This window comes from Microtus pennsylvanicus, chromosome 21, assembly GCF_037038515.1.
Source record: "Microtus pennsylvanicus isolate mMicPen1 chromosome 21, mMicPen1.hap1, whole genome shotgun sequence".
Lineage (NCBI taxonomy): Eukaryota > Metazoa > Chordata > Mammalia > Rodentia > Cricetidae > Microtus > Microtus pennsylvanicus.
This window is the reverse complement of record NC_134599.1, coordinates 32,247,270-32,274,015: the sequence shown is the minus strand read 5'-3', so window position 1 is coordinate 32,274,015 and position 26,746 is coordinate 32,247,270. Positions and strand designations below refer to the sequence as shown.

General features: G+C 41.5%; 1 protein-coding gene across 1 annotated transcript in view; it reads right to left on the bottom strand.

The window, feature by feature from the left end:
- Plekhh2 (pleckstrin homology, MyTH4 and FERM domain containing H2) overlaps positions 1 to 26,746 on the bottom strand; it is a 108,901-nt gene that overhangs the window by 55,166 nt on the left and 26,989 nt on the right. Inside the window, exons 3-8 of the mRNA XM_075955211.1 lie at positions 21,920 to 21,982; positions 10,232 to 10,381; positions 7,760 to 7,843; positions 7,142 to 7,223; positions 4,360 to 4,545; positions 1,636 to 2,591 (exon numbers count right to left, since the gene is read on the bottom strand). Of these exons, the coding sequence (XP_075811326.1) occupies positions 1,636 to 2,591; positions 4,360 to 4,545; positions 7,142 to 7,223; positions 7,760 to 7,843; positions 10,232 to 10,381; positions 21,920 to 21,982 (1,521 nt within the window). The remainder of the gene's footprint in view (positions 1 to 1,635; positions 2,592 to 4,359; positions 4,546 to 7,141; positions 7,224 to 7,759; positions 7,844 to 10,231; positions 10,382 to 21,919; positions 21,983 to 26,746) is intronic.

The window sequence follows — 26,746 nt, the reverse complement described above, 5'->3', positions numbered from 1 at the left end:
AAGAGCAGGCCATCAGAGGTATTGCTGGATCACAGGTTGTCCCACCTGAGTGACTATGACATCCTGCACAATACTCCAAGTCAACCAGGATAGGTTTGTTTTAAAGTAGCGTCTTACTGACTGAGGCAGCTAGGACATCTCCTGGAAACCTGAAGATGCCTATGACCCTTCACCCACGGTCAATTCACTAGAACGTTTGAAAAGCAATGCTACTTTTCCAGGACCAAAGAGTTTCAAGAGCGAAATGGTAAAATTGCCAAATAAAATGAACTTGAAAGCTTAACACGGTCTTTGAAAATCTCAACGTAACAAAAGAAGCCAAATTTCAACTTACTACTGCCTAAGGGCAACATAACTAGAATTCCAGGGATTCGCACGCCATTTGTGCCTACTTTTTTGGGTCACGCAGAATTGAGCAATAAATAAGAGGCAGTTTCATGTGGACAGTGAATGAAAAAAAAATGTTCTCTTGAAAGTAAATAAAAAGCAGACGCATCTCAAAGTCTGAATATCTATTAGGGAGACCATGGCTGTCGAAATCTGCTTACAGTTGCAGCGGCTACTAAATCAATTAACCATAAAAAATGAACACGACTCCCAAATCCAAAATACGCGGTAATCCAGATGTTTCTTTTGAAGCCAGAGGTTAAATTGTGCCAATATGGGGAGGGAAATTCAAGTCTACAAAACAGGTTAATTCACTTAATTTTCAATATAAAATACTGGGGCTGGTGAGATGGCCCAGGGGCGAAAGGTGCTTGTAGGAAATGTGACAAACTGAGTTTGAAAGGACAAGAGATCCCAGCTGCTGTGTGTTGTCCCCGACCTCCACACAGGCACGATGGCGTGCTCACCCTCCTATTAATAAATAAGTGCTAAAGTTTAAAGGTATATTTTTTTTAAATCACGCAAGGTAGACATTCCTAAGAAATATCACTCCACTGACAGGTTGGTTCTGTAGCCACAGTCAACGTTTCCATAGAAAATTCAGTCTCCGCTAGACGGAGGGAGGATGCTAGGTGCATGAGGAGTAAAGCAAAACCTCTCTTCTTAACAAGTAACAAACCTCAGAACGGCGACCAGAGAGTGAAGAGCTGCTGCAGGGTCCACTCCAAACTATCAGTTAGAGGGAGCCCTTCTCCCCACCCCATCCTGTCTCTACCTGTAAGCGGCCTCCAGCAACTGAACACTGCTGCACTCAAAACCGTTCACTTTCTCTTCCTTGGCATGCACAGCACCGTTTCTCTCTCCCTTGAGAAGTAGCCTCCATAGGAAACAAGCATCTTCATATTGTACAACTTAGAGTGGCCCTGACCTTGCTTCCCCTGGAGGAAGTAGGAGTGAACTAGCTCTAGCTTGGGCCTGTATGAACAAACCGAATTCCAAAGTCTAACATTGAAAAGCTCATTTGCCCTCCGATTCCCCTATCTGAAACTTAAGTTATAGTTTTGAATTCCCATTTGTCTTGTTTCTCAGTTTGTTTTCAGAACACGGTTGGGGAGGAGAAGAGGAAACCATATTCTGAAAACTGGAACTTTTCAGAACAATGCCATATTTGAAAAGACACGGGGTGGGGGTGTGAAACCCAAGGGCTGAGAAGAACCCCGTGTGTGTGGCACACAGGAACGTAATTACCCAGGAGGGAAAGCGGTGCAGAGGAGGTGTGGGAGGCTTGCTGCAGGACGCCTTCTTCGTGGGCTCGCTGGTTTCCTGGTCGTCGGCATACGGAGAATCCAGGGAGTCACAGGAGAACAAGCCGTCGTCGCAGCCCGTGTCCATGCTCTCCACAACTTCCATGCTGTCACCATCAACGACATCAAGATCCGTCTCCTGAGGTCTCAGCGGCCGGATCATGCTTATGGCATTCCTGTTCGTGCCAAACATCCGCTCAGAACATAACTGTGGCTGGCTCAGGTGCCTTTTGGTGAGTGCCACACTTATACTGAAAACATTGGGGATCCTTAGCTTTGGGGGTGGCAGGTAGGCCGAAGGCACTAACTGCATTCCTTTCCCAGGCAGTGAGTTAGGATGTTTTGGGGTTAACGCTGGGGTCAAAATAGGGCTTGGGGTGTTGGCCTCGCTTGATGAGGAGGAGTAATCCAGTCTCTGGGACTGAAACTTCTTATTCAGTTCATCCGAGGAACTGTCTTGCTCCTTTATACCTCCCTGAGCATTCCCCTTTGCAAGGCTATTCTGAGCTTTCCATGGTGCCTTCTGCTGCCAAGAATACAGTTTCTTGTGCTCTGGCATGGAGATCCCGAAAGTTTCTTCTTCGAATATAGAACTGCTGTCATCAGATGCGGTGAGGTACGCTTCGCTGCCCATCCTTCCGCAGAGGACGCCCTCCTCGGACGTGTGGCTGGAAAGGGCGGAAGCGCATCTGGACTTGGATCTGTCCTTGCTTCCGTCTTCCTCGTCCGAACTCCAATCAGTCCCCGGAGCCCCGGAATTCTGGGATGTACCACCATCCGTTGCGAAGCTTGCTCTTGTTTTCCGGTTCTGTTCTGAGCTGCAAGGGGTCTCGTGCAACGTTCTCTGGCTTCTGTTTTCTTGCACGTGGTTATCAGTAGGCTTCTCTGCAATTTCCATCTCTAGAGGGAGATATATCACAATGGCAGGTGGCCTTTAATCATGAAGCCTTCACGCAACTACGCTGCATGCATGCATTACCCTGCCTGTCATGACTACATTCTAGAGACGGACAATTTCATGTGAATTTATGAACTTAAACTATTCTTGGTTAGTTTTATGCCTTTTTAAACAAGTTTGGAAAATGTGGGATTTATAAAAGCATAGAATCTTTATAGTTCAATTTAATTGTATCAAAATAAATTGATTTTTACAAGTATGTTGGAGAACAAAATTGACAACAATCTAAAGAGAGAAAGAGCAGAGTGTGAAGTGGGCTGAGTTTGAGCATCAAAGAAAGAAGCCGTCAAACAAACAAAAACCAAACACCATTAATTACATTTTAGAAGGGAAGAAAAATGACAACCCTTCTTCCACTATCCTTCAAAATCATCATAATGTTAAGTCCAAACATAAAAACAAAGTCATAATTTAAGAAACAAACTTTGTGCCAGCTAGGGGTGGCACATGCCTTTAATCCCAGCACTCAGGCAGCAAAGACAAGTGGATCTGTGAGTTTGAGGCCAGCCTGGTCTACAGAGTGAGTTCCATGACAGCCAATGATACATAGAGAAACCCTGTCTCAAAAGAACAAAAAAGAGACAAACTTTGTGTCCACAGTTCAATACATAAAATGTGTAAATTCACAGAAAAACTTTCCTCTGCTCTTGGTTTAAGTACAGCTACAACATGTATTTTAATGGTAAGAGAAACCCTTAAGTGTCTTTAGATATGGGTTCCATCTCTTGCGGGAAATGGAATGCACCAACAGCTTCCTAAATAATGACTCAGCACCTCGGACTCAACAGAAAAGGAACGTGGACAACATAAATATGAATTCACAACTGACGAGAGGCGGCACACACACGCCCTCAGGTTGTGCCCCGCTTGCCCCTCACATTTTCAAACGAACCAGAGCTTGGCACAGGCAAACTCGGTGAGACTCAGCTGCCTGCTGCAACAGTGAGACGAAGTGGAAAACGGCTTCTTAGCAAAGTAAACAAGATTCGGGTAACAGCAAGAAATAGGTAACAAAGCTGCCTTCTGCCTGGAAAAACATGATGTAGTTTTCAGAATGCTAAAACCACGCCAGGCAGCAACTTCCACCTTGTGCGTTGGAAGAAACCCGGAAACCAGCGTAGCTAAATTGCAAATTCAACCTTCCTTACAACTATTGGGAAAAGCCAACAAAAAAGATTGCCCTTGAGGTGTTCTGGTCAGGCTGCACCACCAGGCAGAACATGGAGGGAAGCTGCGAAAACGAAGAGTGGAAATCCTCACGCAGGACCTGGGTCGGATTATCTAGGCAATATTTTCTTCTCTGAAGTAACAAAGAAAGCAGTTATCAAAGTACGCCTCCCCAAAGGTGTTCATTTCTTTATGTGTCTGTTAAGCCAGCATTAATTTCATGTTATACAATATTAGGTAATTTAAAAAATATTTTCAAGAAGCTATGAATAACCTTTTATATTTGAACTATCTTTTCCACCTGCTGCAGGCAAAAGCATTAAAGTTGGGAGGAAATCAACCGCTCCCCTGTGCCCCTTGCAAAAATCTACATAAGACACAAGATAACGAGACAGAAGGTTCAGTGTTGTGCGGCTCTTATGAAATATTCCCTTGAAATACTGAGGCCCTGGGGAGAATCAAGTTTAACTCTGATTAATCGTTGTGAATGATGTTTCCGCTTTTAAAAAAATGCCGAGGTAGGTTGCTATAATCTGTAAGTACCTTCTATGCATTTTCCTTCAGTGAACTCGGGTTCTTTGGATGCCATCTTGCTTATTTCTTCAGATCGTACTACATGAGGAGGACTCTTTGCTCGGGACAAGAAGCACCCAAACGTCAAACCGCTCAGGCGCTGTCCTTCTGAGAGCTTTGGTGTGGCCACGCAGGACACCTTCTTGCCTTGGAGCTCTGCAAGGTCATTAAGCAAAATGGAGATAAGTTTTTTGTTTTTTGTTTTTTTTTGTTTTTTTTTTTTTTCGAGACAGTGTTTCTCTGTAGCTTTGGTGCCCATCCCGGAACTAGCTCTTGTAGACCAGGCTGGCCTCGAACTCCCAAAGATCCGCATGCCTCTGCCCCCTGAGTGCTGGGATTAAAGGCATGAGCCACCACCGCCTGCCTGAGCTTTTTTTTTTTTCAAAAAAAAAAATAATGTATTTATTTGTATTTTTTGCACACTGGTGTTTTACCTGCATGTCTGTCTGTGTGAGGGTGTCGGATCCCCTGGAACAGGAGGGGAACCTTTCATAGTCGTTTGTTAGACACGGAACAAAAGCACAGAAGGACTATAATAAATCACTCAACACCAGAAAAGAAAAAGACTGCATTTTAGCTTTTACTTAAGTATAGTGAATGGAAACCCTCACACAAGAGCCCAAAATCTGTGGGGTTTTGTGTGTTTGTGTTTGTTTGTGTGTGTGTGTGTTGGGGTAGGGGGGCAGTGCGTAAAACCTTCTGAGTTCAGCCCTCAGATTGCTAATCATGGTTTTAATCTAGTGGTTCTCAACCTTCCTAACGCTGTGACCCTTGAATACAGTTCCTCGTGTTGTGGTAACCCCCAGCCATAAATTATTTTCATTGCTACTTCATAACTATAACTTTGCTACTGTTATGAATCATACTATAAATATCTGATATGCAGGATATCTCATGTGCAACCCCAGAGGGGTCATGACCCACAAACTGAGAACCACTGCTTTAATCCATCTTTAGGACTCTTTACATTGTTGCTTGTAAGATCAAAGGCATGGAAGTCCCAGAGAGAAAAATACCTGAGGAAATTAAAGCAACAGAACGCGACATGTGTTATGCTAAATAGCAACTAATAATAAAGAGAAGTGTTTATAGCATATTCCTTCAGAGGTATCTTTAAAATTTTGTATGTTGCTCATCTATCACAGACTGATTCGAATAGTGTAGTAATGATTATGTACAGCTGGTCCTCAATTCCATGGATTCTGTATCTGTGGATTTAACCAACTGTGATTCAAAAATAGTTTGAAAAAAACTTTACTGAATATGGACAGATATTTTACTATGAGTCTCTAAAAACACAATTAACAAATACTTAGACAACACTTGCCTTTTATTAGTCATTGTAGTAATCTGGAGACAATATAAAGTTACAGGAGAATGTGTATAACACATTATATGTAAATCCTGGGCTGTTTTATTTAAGGACCTAGGACAACCTTAGAGACGGTTTCCATAGGGATTCTAGAACCAGTCTTCTATGGACATTGACAAACAACCACATGTACACACACACACACACACACACACACACCCCTACACACCTGTGTGTAATATGTACATATATTTGTATATACAATATTTATAATATATAAATATATATCATATATGTACATATAATATATACATAATGTGCAAACACATTATCTAACATACATACAGTGTGTGTGTGTGTGTGTGTGTGTGTGTGTGTGTGTGTGTGTGGTATCTATGTTTTAGTCTAAGCCTACTTTCCAAGGATCAGAACCCCTGAGTTACAAAACCCAAGAGACCACCAATGAAGACTAGAATTGTAAGCCAGGGAGAGCAGGAAAATTAACAGTCTTCTGGAACTAGAATTGATACATCCAATCTATTTCAGAGAAGGTGAGTATCACGAAAATAGGAAGACTTAATTCTCAATATAGACTTTCAGATCAGTTATGGCGGTGCCTATCTTTTATCATTAAGACGGAGGAAATGAAAGCAAGAATTAACATGCTCTAAACAAATTGTCTTGCCAGGTGCAGTGGCTGACACCTGTAATCCCAGCTGATAACGCGTGAGTGAACAGAGAGTTTTGTGGCATTTGTAACAACCAGAGGAGGCAACTGAGAACCCACAGAACACCCCGCAGCTGCCTTCATGAACACCAACTTCAAGGGTGTGTTCAGAATGCATGAAGCCCTCAAAGCAGGTATAGCTTTTTTCTGATTGGTTTATCCCACTAAAAGGATCTATTCTTTGCTAAGGCCAGAGAGTAAGTCTTGGAATTCTGAAGTACAAACCTCTAACACAAACACCCCTACCATTCGGCTTCATCTTACCATCTCTGTTCTGACAAGATAACAGGGGCGTGCTGCTATGCCCTTGGAAGGACCAAATGCTTTTGGAGGCTGGCACCGGTTGCCTGTGATCCCTGAACTCCAAGGTTAGCATTAACATGTAGTTTCAGCAAAATGGATTCTTTGGACCATAAATGGATTGTCATTTAGGGAAGAGAGGCAAAATTACTATGCAGTCATGTTTTCCTATATAACAGCCACTTTGATAAATTGATATATCACTATTCATCTTTTTCTGCCTTTTACTCCTCAGTTCAACACCCCTTGGGTACAGGACTTCTGGTTAGCCGGAGAAATCCTTTTTCATTTACTGACAATAGCATCCTACATGATATGCATAGTTAGATCTTTAAAACACGAGCAAAATAATATTAAATTCCCATCCTGCCAAATAAATCCAGCTAAGCTATCATAGCAAAAACTCTATGTACCTTGCAGTTTTGACTGTATCGCTCTTATCTCTTCAGTTTGGTTTTGGTTGATGAAACGAAGATTCTGATTCTCCACTTCCAGCTAAAAGAGCAAAATGATATTCTTTAGTCTAGTGTATTTTTAAAATACACTAAAATTATAAAATTTATAAAATGGCAATAAATAACTACTCTATTTGCAAACTTGTGAACTTTTCAGCACTAATTATCAACCTTAACAACCATGTCATCAATATTGATTTGTCCGGAGCTAAATGTTTCAACCCTATGCATTTCAAACTGTAAAATGATTTTAAAACTATTTCAGCATTTAATCTGTGCTGCTCAGATACCAAACCTATAAACTTTATAACATGTACATACTCATAGCCATTTAAAATTAACCCGTTATGATATGGCTGTTTACAGTCATCGTCGTGAGTCTACCAATATTTCAACTTTAAAAATGCAATGATATTAAAGTATAATAGGTTTTAAAATGAAAGCAATCTATGCCACGTTTTCCTAATATAGGACCATAACCAACTGATCAGAATTTTATGTCTCCTCATAGCTGTATATTCTGAAGACTTTAATCAAAACAAGTAAATAATAAAGGAAAAGTACAGCAATAAATACCTCATTTAACTTAACAGTTACCCATTCTTTGATCTTCGCTGCTTTTTCTTCTATTATTTTAGCTTCTTGCATTCTTACTTGTTTCTGAAATAACATCAACAACTTATTTAGTTCAGACATAAGCTCCCCGGCTTGGAGACAGCACATCATCAGATACGGAAAGCAAATCCACTTAGAACCGTTTCCAGGTCAACACATTTACCTCCAAATCACCAAACAGATTTTTAAAAGCCCAAAATTGTCAGGCAAAGTGGTCCATGCCTGTAATCCTAGTCCTTGGAGGCTAAGGCAGGAGGATCATGAAGTCTAGGGCCAGCCTGAAACGGTAGACCTTGTTAGCGCAGAAAGACAAAGAGGAAGGAAGGAAGGAACTGTTCAGCAGACAGAGAAAGGAATCAAAGGCCCATGCAGATGTGACGACATACCAGACCGTCTTTCATGGGACCCAAAAGCTCCATGGGCACAAACCTCTGGGCATGACTGAGGGGTTTTTTAGACGGGGTTAATCAATGGGAAAGCCCACCTTAAATTCAGAAGGCACAGTTCCGTGGACTGGGGACTTGGACTGAACAAAAGGAGAAGGTGATGGGCTGTACCCTCAAATTTTTGGTGAGGAGTTTTGTTGAAACAACAGGAAAGTATCTACCTAATACCAAAAGCACTGCTAATTCGTGCAGCGCTTCTCTCTCTCTCTGGTACTCACTCACACAACAAAGTGAATCCCCTAAATATATCAACAAAAGGAATTATTTCTGGACCAGTAGAATTGGATCAACTAAGGCAGGGGAAGAAGGCAAAACTGCTTAGGAGCAGGGCTATTTTTTCTCTCAGACACTAGTTTTAAAACATCCAGAAAAACAAACACAGAGAAATTCTAGTTCACATTAAAACCCAGCTCTGGTCACAAAATGGCTGAGAATGTGCGCAGCATCTAAATCACAATGGATGGGGGTTGGGCCTGCTAGAAACTAAAACACCGACCCCATAGAGAAACGAAAATTTTAAAGCATCTGACAAACACAGCAGTCACATTTAAATGATATTAAATGGCCACTTAAGAAGTCATTTAATACTAACATACATTTGCGTTGATTTTTGAGATAAGGTATTACTCTGCAGCCCAGACTGGCCTCAAACTCATGGCAATCCTCCTGCATCACCCTCTCAAATCCTGGGATGACAGGGATGAGCCACTGTACCCAATTCCTAGTGAATTTTTGTCATGAGACTTAAAGTACTCTACATGCTCATATAAGCCGCCTGAGAATGGTCCATTCCCGAGCAGACGGAGGATTAGTGACAACATAAATATGTACAACTGTCTGTAAACATTTTCTTTAGATAGACTCCTTATGGCCTCACACTAATGATCCTCCGGCGTCAGTCTCCAAGATTCGGGGATTACAGGCGTGCCCCACTATATCCAGTTTGGCTGCAAATATTTTAGGGACATAAATGTCTTTTATAAACAAAATACTTCCAAATGAAAAAGATCACACGTAAACTCTAAAGTCTGAACGTTAATAACATTGACACATCTACAAAACTACTATAGATCTGGGACCAGAGAGACGGCCCATGAGTAAAGGCTCTGCCACCAAGCCCGATGACATGAGTTCTATCACCACGTGGTGGAAGGAGAGAACCAACTCCTGCAAGTTCTCCTCTAACCTCTACACATAGCAACACACACACACACACACGTGCGTATACACATAATAAAAAATAATAGATCTTGCCTTGAGGCCTTGAGTCACCCAAGACATAAAGGGAATGCTATTTTTACATGTACCTTTTTTAAAAATTGATTTTATTGAGCTACACATTTTTCTCTGCTCCCCTTCCTTCCTCTCCCCTCCCCTTCAACCCTCTCCCATGATCCCCATGCTCCCAATTTACTCAGGACATCTTGCCTTTTTCTACTTCCCATGTAGGTTAGATGCATGTATGTCTCTCTTAGGGTCCTCATTGTTGTCTAGGTTCTCTGGGATTGTGATTTGTAGGCTGGTTTTCTTTGCTTTATGTTTAAAAACCAGTTATGAATGAGTACATGTCATAATTGTCTTTCTGGGTCTGGGTTACCTCACTCAATATGATGTTTTCTAGATCCATTTATTTGCCTACAAATCTCAAGATTTTGATGATTTTTTTTCTGCTGTGTAGTTTAAATGTACCACATTTTCCTTATTCATTCTTCAGTCGAGGGGCATTTAGGTTGTTTCCAGGTTCTGACTATGACAAACAAAGCTGCTATGAACAAAGTTGAGCACTTGTCCTCTGTAGTAGGATTGAGCATCCTTTGGTATATACCCAAAAGTGGTATTGCTGGGCCTTTACTTGTACCTTTTACCAACACATGTGACATAATCCTAGCAGTAAGAGCTCCCCTCCAGAGAAACAGACCTCAGCTAGGTCTTTAACTGCACAGTAAGGAGCACACATAAATACGACTGATGATTCAGTTCTCCTAACCTGCTCTTCAAGCCGCAGCGCCAAGTTATGAATGATGTCATCCTTCTCCTGCATTACAGACTCCAGATCTTGACACTTCTTATATAGCCGAGTCTCTGACTCACTTGTTTGAATATTAGCTGCTTTTAGTTTCTCCTCCATAACTTGCACCTAAATTCAGGGGGTAAAATAATAACATTATGCCATACTGAAATACCATAGTTTTAAGCTTAGAATTTCACTTTAACATTAGGTTCTTAAAGAGTATCGCAAACTGAAAATATTAAGCAGCAAGGTAGAATCTATTATTAGGACTTTAAAATCTGAAGACTGTTTGACAAGCGGTGCTACCTTCAGGGTTGGTACCAGAGGTCACCAGACCACCGCATTTACATAGGGAGGAAGGCACACGCTTTCCAGAGCAACGTATGCCAAGTGTTCATATAGAAGCGGAAGTTTCTAGCCCCACCCCCCATATTTAGACAAGAAAGGAATATAAGGGAAGATGGTGAGATAAGATGGTGAGATGAGATGCAAATTAGATGGGCGGGTCAATAATTAAAAAAAAACTGTAGAAAAGAAAACCAAAGAAATTTAAAGGCCAAATAACAAAATTAATAAAAACAAACAAACAGAAACCATGAGCAGAAGGCAGTGGAAAGCATTTGGTGAGGACATATTAGTCTCATTTGCTTAATGAATGCTCTCCAGTTCCAGCAGGAAGACATCAGTGAATAAAACAGACCATCAACATCTCTTCCTGCATCCAAGTTACACTTCAGTGGAAAAAGACAATAAGTGTAATCATAGACACATCAATTCAACAATAAAGTGTACAGTTAGTGAGGAACAGCCGTGAGGTTGGCGGGTGAGCCACACTTCATCTTTTTTTGTTTGTTTTGTTTTGGCTTTTTTTTTTGGTTTTCTCAAGACTTTCTCTGTGTAACAGCCCTAGCTGTCCTGGAACTAGCTCTGTAGACCAGTATGGCCTCAAACTCACAGAAATCCGCCTGTCCCTGCCTCCCAAGTGCTGGGATTAAAGGAGTGCGCCACCACTGCCCAGCTCATTTTTTAATGTCTAAACCACACAGACCCTGCTTGCATCTTCTGCAAAGCATGTAGACACATATGGAATCTCCAAAGGACATATGTGCCAAGTCTGCTCATCACGCAAGACTGTGTGAATCTACCTAACTCAGTGGTTACCACCTTCTGACTGACGCTCTTCTCTCTGCAGATGACAGACCCAATCCGTGCACTGCAGAGAGCTAAAACACTGGACGCCTCACCCGAGACTCCATGGGAAGTAAGGGAAGTGTTCGTGACAGAAAGTGAAGTGTTGAGAACACTATACAATGTTCTATAACTAAATATCACTATGGTATTAATAGGGAAGGAAGTAATTTTATCAGAAGCTTGGCGATCAGACAGGCGTAAAGAAGAAAAACGAATGCATCTGAGAAATTGAAGAGGACAGTTCAAACAAAAGCAAATCTTTCCATCACTTCAATAACATCAGAGTGATCATAATGAGTCCTTACAGGCAGCTGACATTCAGACATGTTTGACTGAAGAGTGTTTTAGAAGGAAGTCTGGAGGTGTTTGGTTTTATTTTTAACCATGAATACCAGGTTTCATGTGGGTTCGTTGTGTAAATGTAACTTGGATTCAGATGCCAAAACTGTTCTAATCAACACACACACACAGCAGGAAGCTTTGAAAACAAAAGCAGTTTCAACAGAGGAGGAAAACATATTCTGCTCTTCGAATAATAATTTAAGTGGCTTTAGGTTTAGATTTTTTTTTAACATAAAGTGGTCTTTTTTGGATGAGCTATAAAAATTCACACCAAAGACAAAGGATTACCTAAGAGATTTTCCATGGACAATAGTCTAGCAGGAGAAACATAGAGAGGAAATACTCCAAACAGTTTCCCAGTTATAAACACGACAGTCTGCAGCCGGGGAATTAAAAAGTACAGCCCAACACCAGTATGCCAGGCCCACCCTGGGAATAAAGTAATAGAAGGTAAACCTCAAGAAAGACGGTGGGCTCGGAGAGGCTCAGTCAGTGCCTGCTGTGCAAGCATGAAGACTTGAGTTCGGATTCCCAGCACCCACGTAAAAGCTGGGCGTGGCAGCGCCCAGTGCTGGGAAGGAGGAGAAAGGTGGATTCCTGGAGCTCAGTGCCCACCAGTCTAGGCAAATCCATGAGCTCTGGGTTCAATAACGGAATCTTTTTCACAACAGGAGGTGGACCTCGTCAAAGAAGCCTCTTTATGCAGTGGTCTGAGGTTAACAGACTCATGAGAAGTCAGAGTGCAGAGAAGTAACTGCAGAGTGTGCAGCGCTAAGCGGGATCTCTACTGACACCCCTTCCTCCTACCGAGATTCGGAGTCCAGGGGAATGAGTGTAGGAGCAGAGGTCCGGGACGATGGCTTGGGAAATGTCTCAGGACACAACCGGGCCCTCACTCATTAACTCCTACCACAGCAGCCATGGTTGCTGCCACAAGATGAAGCCAGTCAACGCTCGAACATGGAGAACGGAGAGCTACACTAGGCCCCACCTTTAGCTGAGTAGCGAACAGCCGTTGATGGCCACTAGGAGAGGGAGAGTCAGTGCGCTTCAGTCCTGGGGCCCATGGATGGATGCTCACATTCCAGAGGATGCTGTCCTGCACCCATGTGCATAATGGAACCAATTGGACTCAGAGGGGAAGAAGAAAAAGAAGGTGGGAGGAAAGACGGCATGATGGAGCTGGAATTGTTGAGGGTGGTCCAGGAAAAGCTGGAGGTGGGAAGTTGGCATGGGCGGATATGACCTTACTACATGTATTCATCTATGAAATCACCAAAGAACACATTTTTGAAGAACTTAAAGGAAGAGAGTAATTGAGGAAGACACCTGACACTGACCTTTGGTTTCTATATGCACATGAGCATGTAGGCACACATGTGCGCACACACACACACACACACCATATACATGTGAGCAAAATATAAGTAAGTAACCTTACCGTTTAGATATAAAGTATCTCCCAACGAGCTCATATGTTGAAGGCTGGGTCTTAGACCTGTGGACTCAGCCCTTGAGATGTGGCTGAATCCTGAGAGCCCTGACTTCAGTAATGGATCAATCCACAGATGGAATCAAAACCTGGTGGCATTGTTGATGAAAGGTGGGCTGTGGCTGAAGGAAGGATCACTGGAGAGCATGAAATTGAAGCTCTTGTTCCCTGGTGGCACTCTTATATTTTCGGTGTGCATCTGTCTCTCTCTCTCTGTCTCTCCTCTGCCCAGCCCACACCCTTTCTTGCTGTCATTATAAGGTAAGCATCTCCACTCTGTCACCAGCACTCTCTGCTATGATGCTATACCTCATCGTGGGAGCCAGCCGACCGCAGACTGAAACAGTGAGCCAAGAAATGACCTTTCTCCTGCAAACACTTTCTCTCACGCTATTTGTCAAAGCAGTGCAAGGTCTGACTCCCGAAAAGCACGTGACAACAGAGGCCGACATTCAGCTATAGTCTACTATTATGGGATATTTTGATTATGCTCCGACACTCCTGAGACTGACAATAAAGTTTATTTTGAATCAGAGGGTGGAGCTAGCTACTGGCTGACTAAAATTAGCCATAAAGGTTTTGGAGGGCTCAGGACCCAGAGAGACACAGGAAGTAGCAGGGTGGAGCTTAGAGAGACAGAAGAGGCCCCTGGTCACTTCTCCACCATTTCTCTGATCATTCAGATTTTTTACCCCCATAGCTGACTCCCTAGTTTTTATTGATATAGAATAGCTAGATAAATACTTCAGTCTCCTTTTATTAGGTCAGGGCAGCCACGTTTGGTTCCCACGTGAAACTGCCCTTTCCTTACTTAGGAAAGCTCTATAGCTCTGGACAGCGAGGACCATGTCTTCAAGTCAAAGAACATGTTCTTGTGTTATGCATAAATGCCACAGAGATCCTTGGATGTATCACCGTCGTCTGAATCTTTTAAAAGTGACTATTACTTTTGGATAAACAACTTTCTGAGGCAAGAAAAATATTGGCCAATGTGCAAAGTCTCAGGGAAAGAATCACAAAATAGTCCCAGGCATCTTGCCTGCCAGCTGGTTGTGTTATGACCAAGTTTCACAGGCCTCCCAGCCTTCCTTGGTAATCACCATGAATAAAATGTCTACGGAAAAGCTAAGCGCTTACAGAAGAAACAAGCAGCCCTTTGAAAATGTCCTGCCACAAGCACACGGAAAACAGCCCAGTTCTTTTTCCATTCATTTAACCTTAACCAGACAAGAATTTTAGCTACTCAGAAACTGGCCAATAACAAACACCGACCCGGTGGCTGGAGAGGTGGCTCAGCCATTAAGAACACTGACTGCTCTTCCAGAGGACCCGGGGTCAGTTCCCAGCATCCACATGGCAGCTCACAACTGTCTGTAACTTCAGTTTCAGGGGACCCGACACCCTCACAGAGACACACATGCAGGTAAAACACCAATGCATATAAAATAAAAGTAAATCGTTTAACACACACACACGAGAGAGAGAGAGAGAGAGAGAGAGAGAGAGAGAGAGAGAGAGAGAGAGAAACAACAAATTCAAAGTGGTTTAAATAAACTCTCGCAAATATCTACACACAGGTCCTCCAGTGTGGAATACTTTATACTTTTAGGAGCTCTTTTCCTTCTGGGTAAATTCCTATTTGCTCCCACTCAGCATATCCTTGAATCGTTTTCTTTCTTTGATCTTGAAATTCCTAAGCTGTTCTGCAGCAAAGAACTAGCTCAAGCAGACTTGAGCTGCTCAGATTCCCCAAGACAGGAATGGCCTCTGATTGGTTTGAGGCAGGGAAGTAACAACCGCTGAGTCTTTGGAACTTGTTTATAAACATGACTGCCTTGACTCTCTAACATCGTAGGGGACATCAGATCATTGATGCTGACAGTTTGCTCGGTATATGTCTTAGTTACTTCTATCATTGTTATAAAACTCTATATCCTAGGCAACTTATAGGAAGAAGATTTATTTGGGCTTATGATTCCAGAGGGATGAGAGTCCATCACCATATGACAGAGGCGTGGCAGCAGGCAGGCATGGGCCGGGGCAGCATGGAGCAGCAAGCATGAGGCAGAGAAAGCAAACTGGGAGTAGGGTGGAGTCTTAATGTCTCAATGCCATTGCCAGTGATGTACTTCCTCCAGCAAAGCCACACCTCCTAAGCCTCCACACACAGCACCACCAACTGGAAACCAAGGGTTCAAAGACGTGAGCCTACAGGCGAGTAATTCTCACTCAGATCACCCTAAAGGTAACTAACTATAGCTGTTCCCCAAACGTCTCAGGTCTCAGACCTACAGAACTGATCCCCACTAAAGCTCCTGCACACCAAGCTTTGCGGGTCTTGGAGCTGACAATGTTTTATACATCTTGCCCATGTATAGTTGATGGGAGGAGTGAACACATCCCTGCATAATTTCACTGGAAGCAAGTGACCTTTCGGAAGCTTCGACCTCGGTGCTCCTGGACACTGCCTATGATGCCCTTTTTTCTCGTATGGATTTTAAATTCATTTCCTTTCCCTGTACATAACCATGAGTGTGAAATGTTTTCAGTGTCCTGTAAAAGCTTCCAACAATTCAATGAGCCTGTGGGTAGTTGGAGGGGGGTGGGGTCGGGCACTCACAACTCCCAATGTCTTTCTTACAAAAATTATCCTACCCATAGGGAAGCAGCACAAACCCGCACTACCGCTAACTGCACTTCCGCCACCACCGCTACCGCCCATCCACTGCAGGCTGGCTGCATGCCAGGCACTTAGATCAGCTTCAATCTCCACAATAGCTAGCTCCTCTTACTCCTATATGTTAGGAAATATTCCGAGTATTTTACTCCTGGCAACCTACTTAATTCTACAAAATGTCATGGGAATGAGAGTGCTGACGGAGGAAGGTCATTGGCTAATAAAGGAACTGCTTTGGCCCATTTTATTGGTTAGAGCATAGGTAGGTGGAGTAAACAGAACAGAACGCTGGGAGGAAGAGGAAGTGAGGTCAGACTCCACAGCTCTCCTCTCCGGAGCAGACGCCTCAGAGAGATGCCATACCCCAGCTCCAACCCAGGATGGATTTAGGCTAGAATCTTCCCGGTAAGACCGGTGCTCACAGATTATTAGAGATGGGTTGATCGGTATATCAGAATTAGCCAGTAAGGGCTAGAGCAGAATGGGCCAAGCAGTGATTAAATGAATACAGTTTGTGTGTTGTTATTTCGGGCATAAGCTAGCCGAGCAGGCGGCTGGGGGGTTGGGGACGCAGCCCCGCCGCCGCTCCTATTACTACAGAGTGCCACAGTTCACAGAGAGGAAGCAGCAGCCAGGGCAGCGGGAGATGAAGGTCGATGAACCTGGCCGTTTGTGTTCTCTACCTACCCCGCTACAAATTCTGTCCTACAGAGACGGCCATCTATGAGTGGCAAACCTGATACTCAAGTCAAAAAAGTCCTCCAGTCAAAAATTAAAAAATGGTAGCTGTTGGATCTTAACACAGTTAAACCCTTAAGTCTGTCCCCAAGGGAGAGAAACATGAACTCCATTTTTATGTCCTTTTGACTGTACAGACTTCTCCTAGCCAACCTTAGGTCTCGTATTCCCCATCTCTTCCCACCATCGCTGGGAAGAGGGAGGGGAGGAGAAGGAAACTGCTGACGACAAACACCGAGCGCTCCTCCTGTGAATGTGAACTGGATGACTGTTCTCCGAGAACCCCGGAGAAGAACCGAGGTAGAACCCACCGGAGCATGCACCATGGTTTCACACTGACCTCTCTATGCTACATCCCATATTCACCTCCTTGAGCCCTGGGGTCTCAATGGGACATATGCACAAGATATACTTATTTATTTTTTCTAGGCAAGTATCATTATAAGACATCAAGAGATTAGGTTCTGGTCAAGATGAATTTGACTTGTGGAATTAGTTATGTTTTATGTTTATCTATTTACTAAACCAATGAAGAGAATTTAGATTAGCATTCTTCTCAAACCAGGAGGGCAAGAATAGCTAAAAATCAAAATGAATAGAAATACATCGCTGGCATTGAGAATTCTCATCCACCACCAGTAGAGATGCAATCTCACGCATTCACTTCACACCTTGAACCTCAGCACTCAGGAGGCAGAGGCAGGCAGATCTCCGTGAGTTTGAGGCCAGCCTGGTCTACAGAGGGTGATCCAGGACAGCCAGGGCTACATACGTAGAGAGGCCTTGTCTTGGAAAAAGAAAGGAGGAAAGAAAGAAGGAAGGAAGGAAAAAGAGGAAAAAAGAAAGAAATAAGAAAGAAAAGAAAAAGAGGAAAAAAGAAAGAGAAAGGAAAGAAGGAAAAAAAAGGAAGAAAGAAGAAAGAGAATCTTGCCAGGTTGCAGTGGCACACGCCTTTAATCCCAGCAAGGGGGGGGCGGGGTGTGAATCTCTGTGAGTTCAAGGTCAGCCTGGTCTACAGAGTGAGTTCCAGGACAGCCAGGGCAGTTACACAGAGAAACCCTGTCTCGAAAACCAAAAAAAAAAAGAAAAAAGAAATTCTTGGCTGATATTTACTAAAGGAATTACTTGTCAACTGGCAATCTAGAATTCCAATGTATAACCAAGAAAAATAAGAACATATGTCCATATGCAAATCATCACAGAAAAAGACAGCTAGAGATAGTAGTAGAGATGGGAGTGTGCGATGCCACCCAAGAGGCAGCACTGGAAAGAGAAAAAGGAAAGACGAAAGTGGGGAAATAAAACGCGAGCTTTGACTGTATTCGACAGCAGATGACGACGTGGAAGAGCCTGCGAACAGCACCAAGGGGAGCTCAGCAAATGCAGAATGCACACAGCACCAAGGGGAGCTGAGCAAATGCAGAATGCACAAAGTTTGAGAGGATAAACTAACTCAACGGCTTCAACAAATACCGAAACAAAAGAAAAAGACTACACAGACTGAAGTCTACGACACAAATGAAATGCGTCAGTCTAGTTCTGACTCCAATTTGAACAAGTCAGTCATTTAAAAAGAGGAAAATCATATATATAATGTATATATAGTATATATGCTATTATATACATTAACTAAAAAGAGATACTCAAACAAATACATGTGCACGCACACTTGTCACGCTAACCAAAAGGCAGAGACAACTGAAATGTCCATCAATAGATGAATAAACAAAAAGTGGTTATATATATATTATGTATATTATATATGTATATATGTAACATGGGTGATCAAAATTATCCTACTAAATAAAATAAGCCAGACACAAAGATCACATATTATGTGAATAATTATAAGAAATATCCAATGTAGGTGTGGTGGCACACACCTGTGGGAGGCTAAGGCAGGAGGGTTATAATTTAAGGCCAGCCTGGATCACATATCCGGACCTTGCGGTTTTATCCAGAGTGGGTAAATTCACAAAGACAGAAAGCGGTCTGTGACTGCCAGGACTTGAGGAGAGGAAAGCCACACTAAACACTCAGTGGCAACATGTTTCCTTGGGAAATGATGGGGCATAATTTGGAGTTAAACAGAGATGTTGTTTATATAATACTGTAATTTGTCTGTTTAAAAATAACTAATTTTATATTATATGAACTTCAATGCAATCAAAAAACAGTAACATGAGCTAGAGAAAGGGTTCCACAGTTCATAGATGATACTGTTTTCCCAGAAGACTCATGTGCAGTTTTCAGCACCCACAACTGCCTGGAACTCAAGCTCTGATAGGAACCAACACCACTGGTCTCAGTGGGTACTAGCATTCACATGTGTGCTCGCTCTCTCTCTCTCTCCTCTCTCTCTTCTCTCTCTCTTTCTCTCTCTCTCTCTCTCTCTCTCTCTCTCTCTCTCTCTCTCTCTCTCTCTCTCACACACACACACACACACACACATTCAAAATAAAAGAAATATTAAAGAAAAACAAAACCAGAAGCAATTAGATGTCTGAGAGAATTTTGAATGGTATCTAACTCTCTGACAAACTAAGGAACTTTTGCTAGTATTTTTGGCATGGCAATTGTACTGTGGTTAGGAATTTTTTTTTTTTTTTTTGGTTTTTCTAGACAGGGTTTCTCTGTGGCTTTTTGGTTTCTGTTCTGGAACTAGCTCTGTAGACCAGGCTGGTCTCGAACTCACAGAGATCCGCCTGCCTCTGCCTCCCGAGTGCTGGGATTAAAGGCGTGCGCCACCACCGCCCGGCGGTTAGGATTTTTTTTTAATGATTTATTTTATTTGCATTGGTGTTCTGCCTGCATGTATGTCTATGTGAGAATGACAGATCCCCTGGAACTGGGGTTACAGACAGTTGTGAGCTGCCATGTGGGTGCTGGGAATTGAACCCAGGTCCTTTGGAGGATCAGCCAGTGCTCTTAACCACTGAGCCATCTTTCCAGCCCCATGGTTGGGATTGTTTTTCATGGCTGGGATTTTTAAGTCTTTTAGATTAGTTGCTTTGATTTTACTCAACTTTATGCATGGGTACAACTGTATGATATGTGGTATTTGATATCAGAACAATCCAGTTAGCCTGAGTGGAGGAGAGGCTGACCAATGATACCGTGGTGGCAATTTGACTAAGTCTCGAGGCCCATTGTCACAATCTGCTAAGTCTAGCCTCTGGTTTAAAGGAGGACACACTGCCTGGCACCACTGAAGCCAGCAAGCAAAGGTAGCCAAGGACAGAAGACGGCAGGCCTAAGGACAAGACAACTGTTGCACTATGCACTTCTTAGAAAGAATTTTGTATCAGCTTGCATTCCCACCAGCAATGCAGAGAAGTGCTCCCTTTCCCCCACAACCTCTCCAGCATAAGTTGTCATCCGTGTTTTTGATCTTGGCCATTCTTACAGGTCTAAGATGGAATCTCAGAGTTGTTTTGATTTGCATTTCTCTGATGACTAAGGATGTTGAACATTTCCTGAAGTGTCTTTCAGCCATTTTAGATTCCTCTGTTGAGAGTTCTCTGTTTAGATATGTACTGCCCCTTTGGATGTCAGTGTGGCGATTTCTCAGAAAATTAGGAAACAACCTTCCTCAAGATCCAGTAATACCATTTTTGAGTATATATCCAAAGGATGCTCAATCATGCCACAAGGACATGTGCTCAATTATGTTCATAGCAGTATTGTTTGTCATAACCAAAACCTGTAAACAACCTAAATGCCCCTCGACCAAAGAATGGATAAGGAAAATGTGGTACATTTACACAATGGAGTACTACACAGCAGAAAAAAAATAATGACATCTTGAATTTTGCAGGAAAATGGATGGAGCTAGAAAACATTATTTTGAGTGAGGTAACCCAGACACAGAAAGACAATTATCACATGTACTCACTCATAGGTGGTTTTCAAACATAAAGCAAAGAAAACCAGCCTACAATTCACAATCCCATAGAACCTAGACAACAATGAGGACAGTAAGAGAGACATACATAGATCCAATCTACATGGGAAGTAGAAAAAGACAAGATCTCCTGAGTAAATTGGAAGCATGGGAACCTTGGGGGAGGGCTGAAGTGGGGAGGGGAGAGGCAGAGAAGGGAGCAGAGAAAAATGTAGAGCTCAATAAAAATCAATTTAAAAAAAGAGAAAGAATTTTGTGTCGAAGTCATTAGAAATGTTAGTCTGAGCGAGTGCGATGGAGAGCTCTCATAAAAGGAGAAGCTATGGACTGAAGAAATTTAGGGTGGGTGCGCCCATCCAAAACATCCCCTCACTGCTCTTAAAGCCTAGAAGGGGCTAAGCGACAAATCAGCATCTAAAGAACCAAAGTTCTAGAAAAAAATAAGAATAAAGAAAAAACCTTTTCTTTCTTTTCTTCCTTCCTTCCGTTTTTTTGTTTGTTTGTTTTTTGTTGTTGTTGGGGTTTTTTTTTTGTACTTTTCAAGACAGGGTTTCTCTGTGTCACCCTGGCTGTCCTGGAAATCACTCTGTAGGCCAAGCTGGCCTTGAACTCACAGAGAACTCTAATCCCAAGTGCTAGGATTAAAGGTGTGTGCCACCACTGCCCAACAAAATAACCTTTCTTAATGCTACAATTCAAGCAAACTTTAGTTTCCTCTCAGATTAGTTTTAAAGTCATGGATTTGGGTTTTCTTAATAAACATATTAATATATGAAATATATAGCTTTGTACATAATTTTCCTAATGTAATTCTAAACATTTTCTCTATTAATTTTCAGTAAGATTACTTGAAATATTTGTTTAACAGTTCCTGACTTTAAGTTTACTTACTCGCTCTTCTACAATATGGAATTCATATCAATTTTCAACTCTTTATTATTATACATAAAGCTGATATGAACATACTTATATATAAAATTTAATTACAGATGGGATTTCTATTAAAAGTTATATTTGACTTTAAAAGTAAAGTATTTTAAAGTCCTTTTTTTCCCTCTTGGAAAATATATAAAGGAACAAAATAGAGTTCAATTTTTCCACTCTATGGATTGAGCTCATGAACAGTCAAAATGATGAGATATTCAGGAAGGTTGCCAGCTGTCCTACTACTTTGAGCTAAACAATCTTTATATGCATAGAGACAGGTAAAGATTAAATGATACTAAACAATCTTTATATGCACAGAGACAGGTGAAGATTAAATGATACTAAACAATCTTTATATGCACAGAGACAGGTGAAGATTAAATGATACTCTACCTGTTGAAAAGCCTTTTCTGCTTGGCGTTCGGCATCGATAACTTGCCTCTCCAACTGTTGCATCTACAGGTGAGAGAGGGCAGAAAACACACAAATCTTTATATTTGCCTTTTGGGAAACAGCTTTAAGTCTCACAAAGTCATCAATTCATAAAAAAAGTAATCCTTTGGATAGGAATTATAATTAACATACTAAAAGGCACTTGGTATTTAAAAGTTGATGAAATGTCAGAAGTCTTGATGCTTTTAGGACATTGTGGTCCATCCAGTCCTTGGCACATATCTTGGTAACTTTGTAAGGGTTGTTTGGTAGTTCATAGATTGGTACTGTTATTGTTATCATTCTTCCATATAGAACTTCATATACCACAGGGGTGTTCATCAACAGATTGGAAATGACTGGTCAATACATATTAAGAACAATAAAAAGTAAAACTTTGATGCTGTATTTGGCATTTTGGCCAAAAGTCAAGATGAAATTAGAGAAGCATGTATTCTTACAAACTCCATGGATGGTATATTCAAATTACGGCTGAGGCATCTTATAGATTGATGGAAGTATATAAGAGACTGATTAAATGCAAATCCCAAAATAAATACGGAAAGTACAATGCTAAAAGATCTAGTGCTAATTAAGGGACGAGTGCTAGGTATTGAACACACAGCTACGAGGTGAAATTTGGACCAAGTTTAGGGTGGCGCGTGATTGGACCAGTGCTCACTGCCCCTCTTCTCCCAGACAGTTGGTATGGATGCCCAGAATATTCATGGTAAACTTTCAACTCTCCGCTTCTCAGGGCTGCCCTGGAGAATGAGAGAGAGAGAGAGAGAGAGAGAGAGAGAGAGAGAGAGAGAGAGAAAGAGAGAGATCCAAACACTGTAACAAAATAAGAGAAGACAAACAAAGGGGTACAGATGGGGAAAGCGGACAAATTTTTCTATCAAAAGGATGGCAACTACAGCTGCTACTACTTCCTTTCACATTCCGGTACTCTGTCATTGCAAGTTTAAAATATCTTTTGCTGACAAGAGATGGATATCCGCCCTTTTATGTGGGCTACACATAACATACAGAGGCCTCCAATAGGAGAGTGTGGAAGGAGGAATTGTGTTAAGTAGAGAGTCGGTGTAGAGGCTCAATGGGCTTCTCGGGAACCATAAAGAGTTTAAAGATCAAGATGTAATTTGGAATTTATCCTGTGATAAGTAGCTGGTAGTCTGCCTGAAATACGTGGGTGTTGTTGGGTTAAATACAGAGGATTATGAAGGAATAAATGTGTTTAACACAAAGCCCATTGGGTACCTCAATCAAGAGGCGATAGCTAATAACCCACATCAAGTAATAAACACTGCTATTCAGATATACCACCATGTTTAACGGACTTACTCCCCCAGTTAGAAAGTCGTGATGGCATTTAGGCATTTTTCTATGCTTTGCTGGGCTTTTTTTTAAAAAACCTCCAAATGATTCGGAAAATAAAAACTGGTGAATAATACAATGTGTTACTGAAAGGCCACTTGAAATATGGCAAGTCCAATGTAAGATGGAGCATAAGCATTGAATACACACTTCACCCAGTAACATCTACCGTTAGAAATCACTATAAAAATGTAGGCTGTCTCCAAATAAAGTTTACCTTAATTCCAATGTTGAAATACTTGAGATATGTTGCATTAAATCAAATAAGCCATTAAAATTTATTTCACCTCTTTCTCATTTTATTCATGTGTCCATTAGAAAAATTCAAATGACACAGGTAGTTCACATTATAGCTCCTTGTACAATAAAGGTACAGAATATCTGTTGTCATTGCATGGAGTCACTTAAGGATGCAAATGACAGCATTTCCTAAAAGGCAGGGTGTTATAGGGACTGAGATTTATCAAGAAGGTTTAAATGTTTGAACATGTTTACAGATATATCTTAAGTGCATCTTTTGGACCTGGATCATCTTTAATTTTTGTGAAAATGTTTCAAGCATTTAATGAGTTTTTGCTTAACTAGACACAGGCTATCCATAAACGATTGGGCAAGCACAGATCTCTTAGCTATCTCTAGAAGTTTCTTACCAAAACACCTACTCCACTACCAGACACATCGCAAGCTCCACTGGGGCTATGCGGACAACTGTCACCTCTGTGCTAACTGCAATCCTTTTTCATAGGAATTTCTGTACGTCTGTTGCCTTAACCCATCTCTAAGGCAGTGATTAGATTTCAAGGCGAAACAAATTCACAAAACCTTGCTAATCAAATGTTGCTAGTGAAAGGAAAAGAAATTTTCTGCAGAGACTTATAAATATCAATTACGATTTTTTTCTTGAGAGCTACTTAGCGTCTGTGCTAGGTAGATGGCTCAGTGGGTATTGCCATGCGAGTGTAAAGACCTTGCTCAGGTCCCCAACATCCATGTAAAGCTGGGCACAGTGCCCCTGTGATCTCGCTCCTGGAGACATGAGAGGCAGACAGGAGAATGTCCATAAGCTCATGGGCTGGCTAGCCTGGTATACACTGAAGTGGACAAGAAACTCCACCTCAAACAACACGGATGCAGGGTCTGACACCTTCACCCAACTACTGTAGCACACATACATCCATCTTCACTTACACATGCACACATACATCACACACACACACACACACACACACCACATACATAATCCACACCCATAAAGATTAATTTCGAAGTATTTGCTTTCTAGTGATAACAGGAAGAGCAGAATCTAGTCTCTATTATTATATACCTAGCATAAGTCTTCATACACAGTAGATATTGAGTCATATAAATTATTAATGAAATGACCATGATTTGTAAGTATCATGTGTATTTCAAGAATGGCTGTGGTGCCTAATTCTGATTGTTGATTGGACTGGATTAAGAAATGACTGGAATAATAGTAAAGCAAGCTTGTGTCTGGGAAGCTATCTCCAGAGATGGTCAGATCACAAAGCCTCTGATCTAATGAACGGATTAAGCCTCTGATGAATTCATCATTGCCATGGCATTGCTGGGAGTTGGTAAATGGCAGGTGGAAGAAGCAGGCCAAGCTGGAGGAAGTAAGTTACTGCGGGATGGGGTGAGTCTTGGAGAACACTATCTTCTCCCTGGTTCCTTCCTTTACTCCCTTTCCTATGCTTCCCGACCATCCTGAAATGAGAGACTCTGCTGCTCAACGCTTTCTGATGGACAGAAACCTCTGAAACTGGACAAACCAGACCCTTCTTTGAGCTCTTCTCTCATGAATTTTGTCACAACGCTAAGAACAGAAATCTACAATATTATGTTTACCGCTGCCAAACAAATTTATTCCTGTTCCTGTGGCTCTACATTACAAGTGCTGGAAGGAATAATTCATGTGTGAAATCCTTCACGACACGACACCTTACACATGCCAGTTCGTCAGTAGAAATCTAAAAACCTAGTAGTTGATAGTAACCTTGCAAAAACATTTCCATTCTAGAAAAGCAATATACACATGCATACGCTCCCTTACTAGAAGGGTATTATACACATGCACACACTCCCTTACACACAAACACATAGCACTTTACAGTGCTTTCATATACAAGTAGGCAAAATTCGTTGCTAGGCATGAAGAGATATATGTATGTATCACTGAATACAAGGAATTTTTAAAACCATAGTTTCACAGGTCACTTTTGTTATTTTTATTAAAACACAAAAGTAGTCCACAAAATATTAAGAGGAAAGTAGAAAGGAAAGGGGGGGAAGTCCTGAATTTGGAAGCAAGATCTAAATTAGAACCAAGATTCCACTATTTATGAGTGGTTTAAGGATGGATGGGCAAATTCTTTAATACAGCAGGTCTCCACTCCTTATCTGTAAGATGAAATAACCCTTATTCTAGTATATTTATATAAAAATTAAGTAGTAAAGACATCTAGCATGATATTGAATATTTTAATAGGTGTTCAACTTTTACAGAGAACATTTTATAGCAATATATTTCTAGCATACACATGTATTGCTTTTATGAATAATTTAAATTGGGATGGTTTAGTTTCAAGTGAGCAAACTACATTTAAGAGATCTGGGTTTTAGCTCTTACTACAGTACTTCGCCAATAGTTTGTCACCAGGTTCTATAATTCCTGTGTATGAGATTGGGATCATACAACCTTCTCTATTACAAAATGCAAGACTAAAAGTAAAAGAAGAGGTAAATGCGACGGGAACGGGCTTAAGGTGTTTCAGTAATTGAAAACATGGTGATAACATTTCTAGTGCTGTAATGTGGATGACAAAAATCAAAGTGTCAGGCAGGCCTGAGGGTATAGCTTAATGATAGGACATTTATCTAGTATGCATAGGCTCTAAGTTTAAACTTCAGTAACACACACACACACACACACAGAGGAAGAGGGGCAGAGAGAGGAAGAAAGAGATCTGCCTAAAACCAGGGATATAGATATATAGATATGTCATTATAAATGTGCATAGATGTATGAAATATTATATGTGGGATTCATTCAACTAGAACTCTGGGAACTACAGATCAGTGTACAGATGGATGGATGGCTTGGTCCTGAATTGATAAGCATTAAATCTAGAAGATACATATATAAGGACATACTTCCGTGTGTTGAAAAACCTCTCCGATAAGAACTTTTAAATATATATGTGAAAAGATATCAATGACATATTTAAAGACAAAGCAGGAACTGAGGGTGTGCTCAGCTAAGATGCAAAAAGGTTTGGGTTTGATCCTCAGCCACCAAAAAAAAAAAGCAACAAATAAAAACTATATAAGGAATGACATGCAAATGACATGTTAGCAGGAAAGTTTGTTTTTAAAAGGTCATGAATA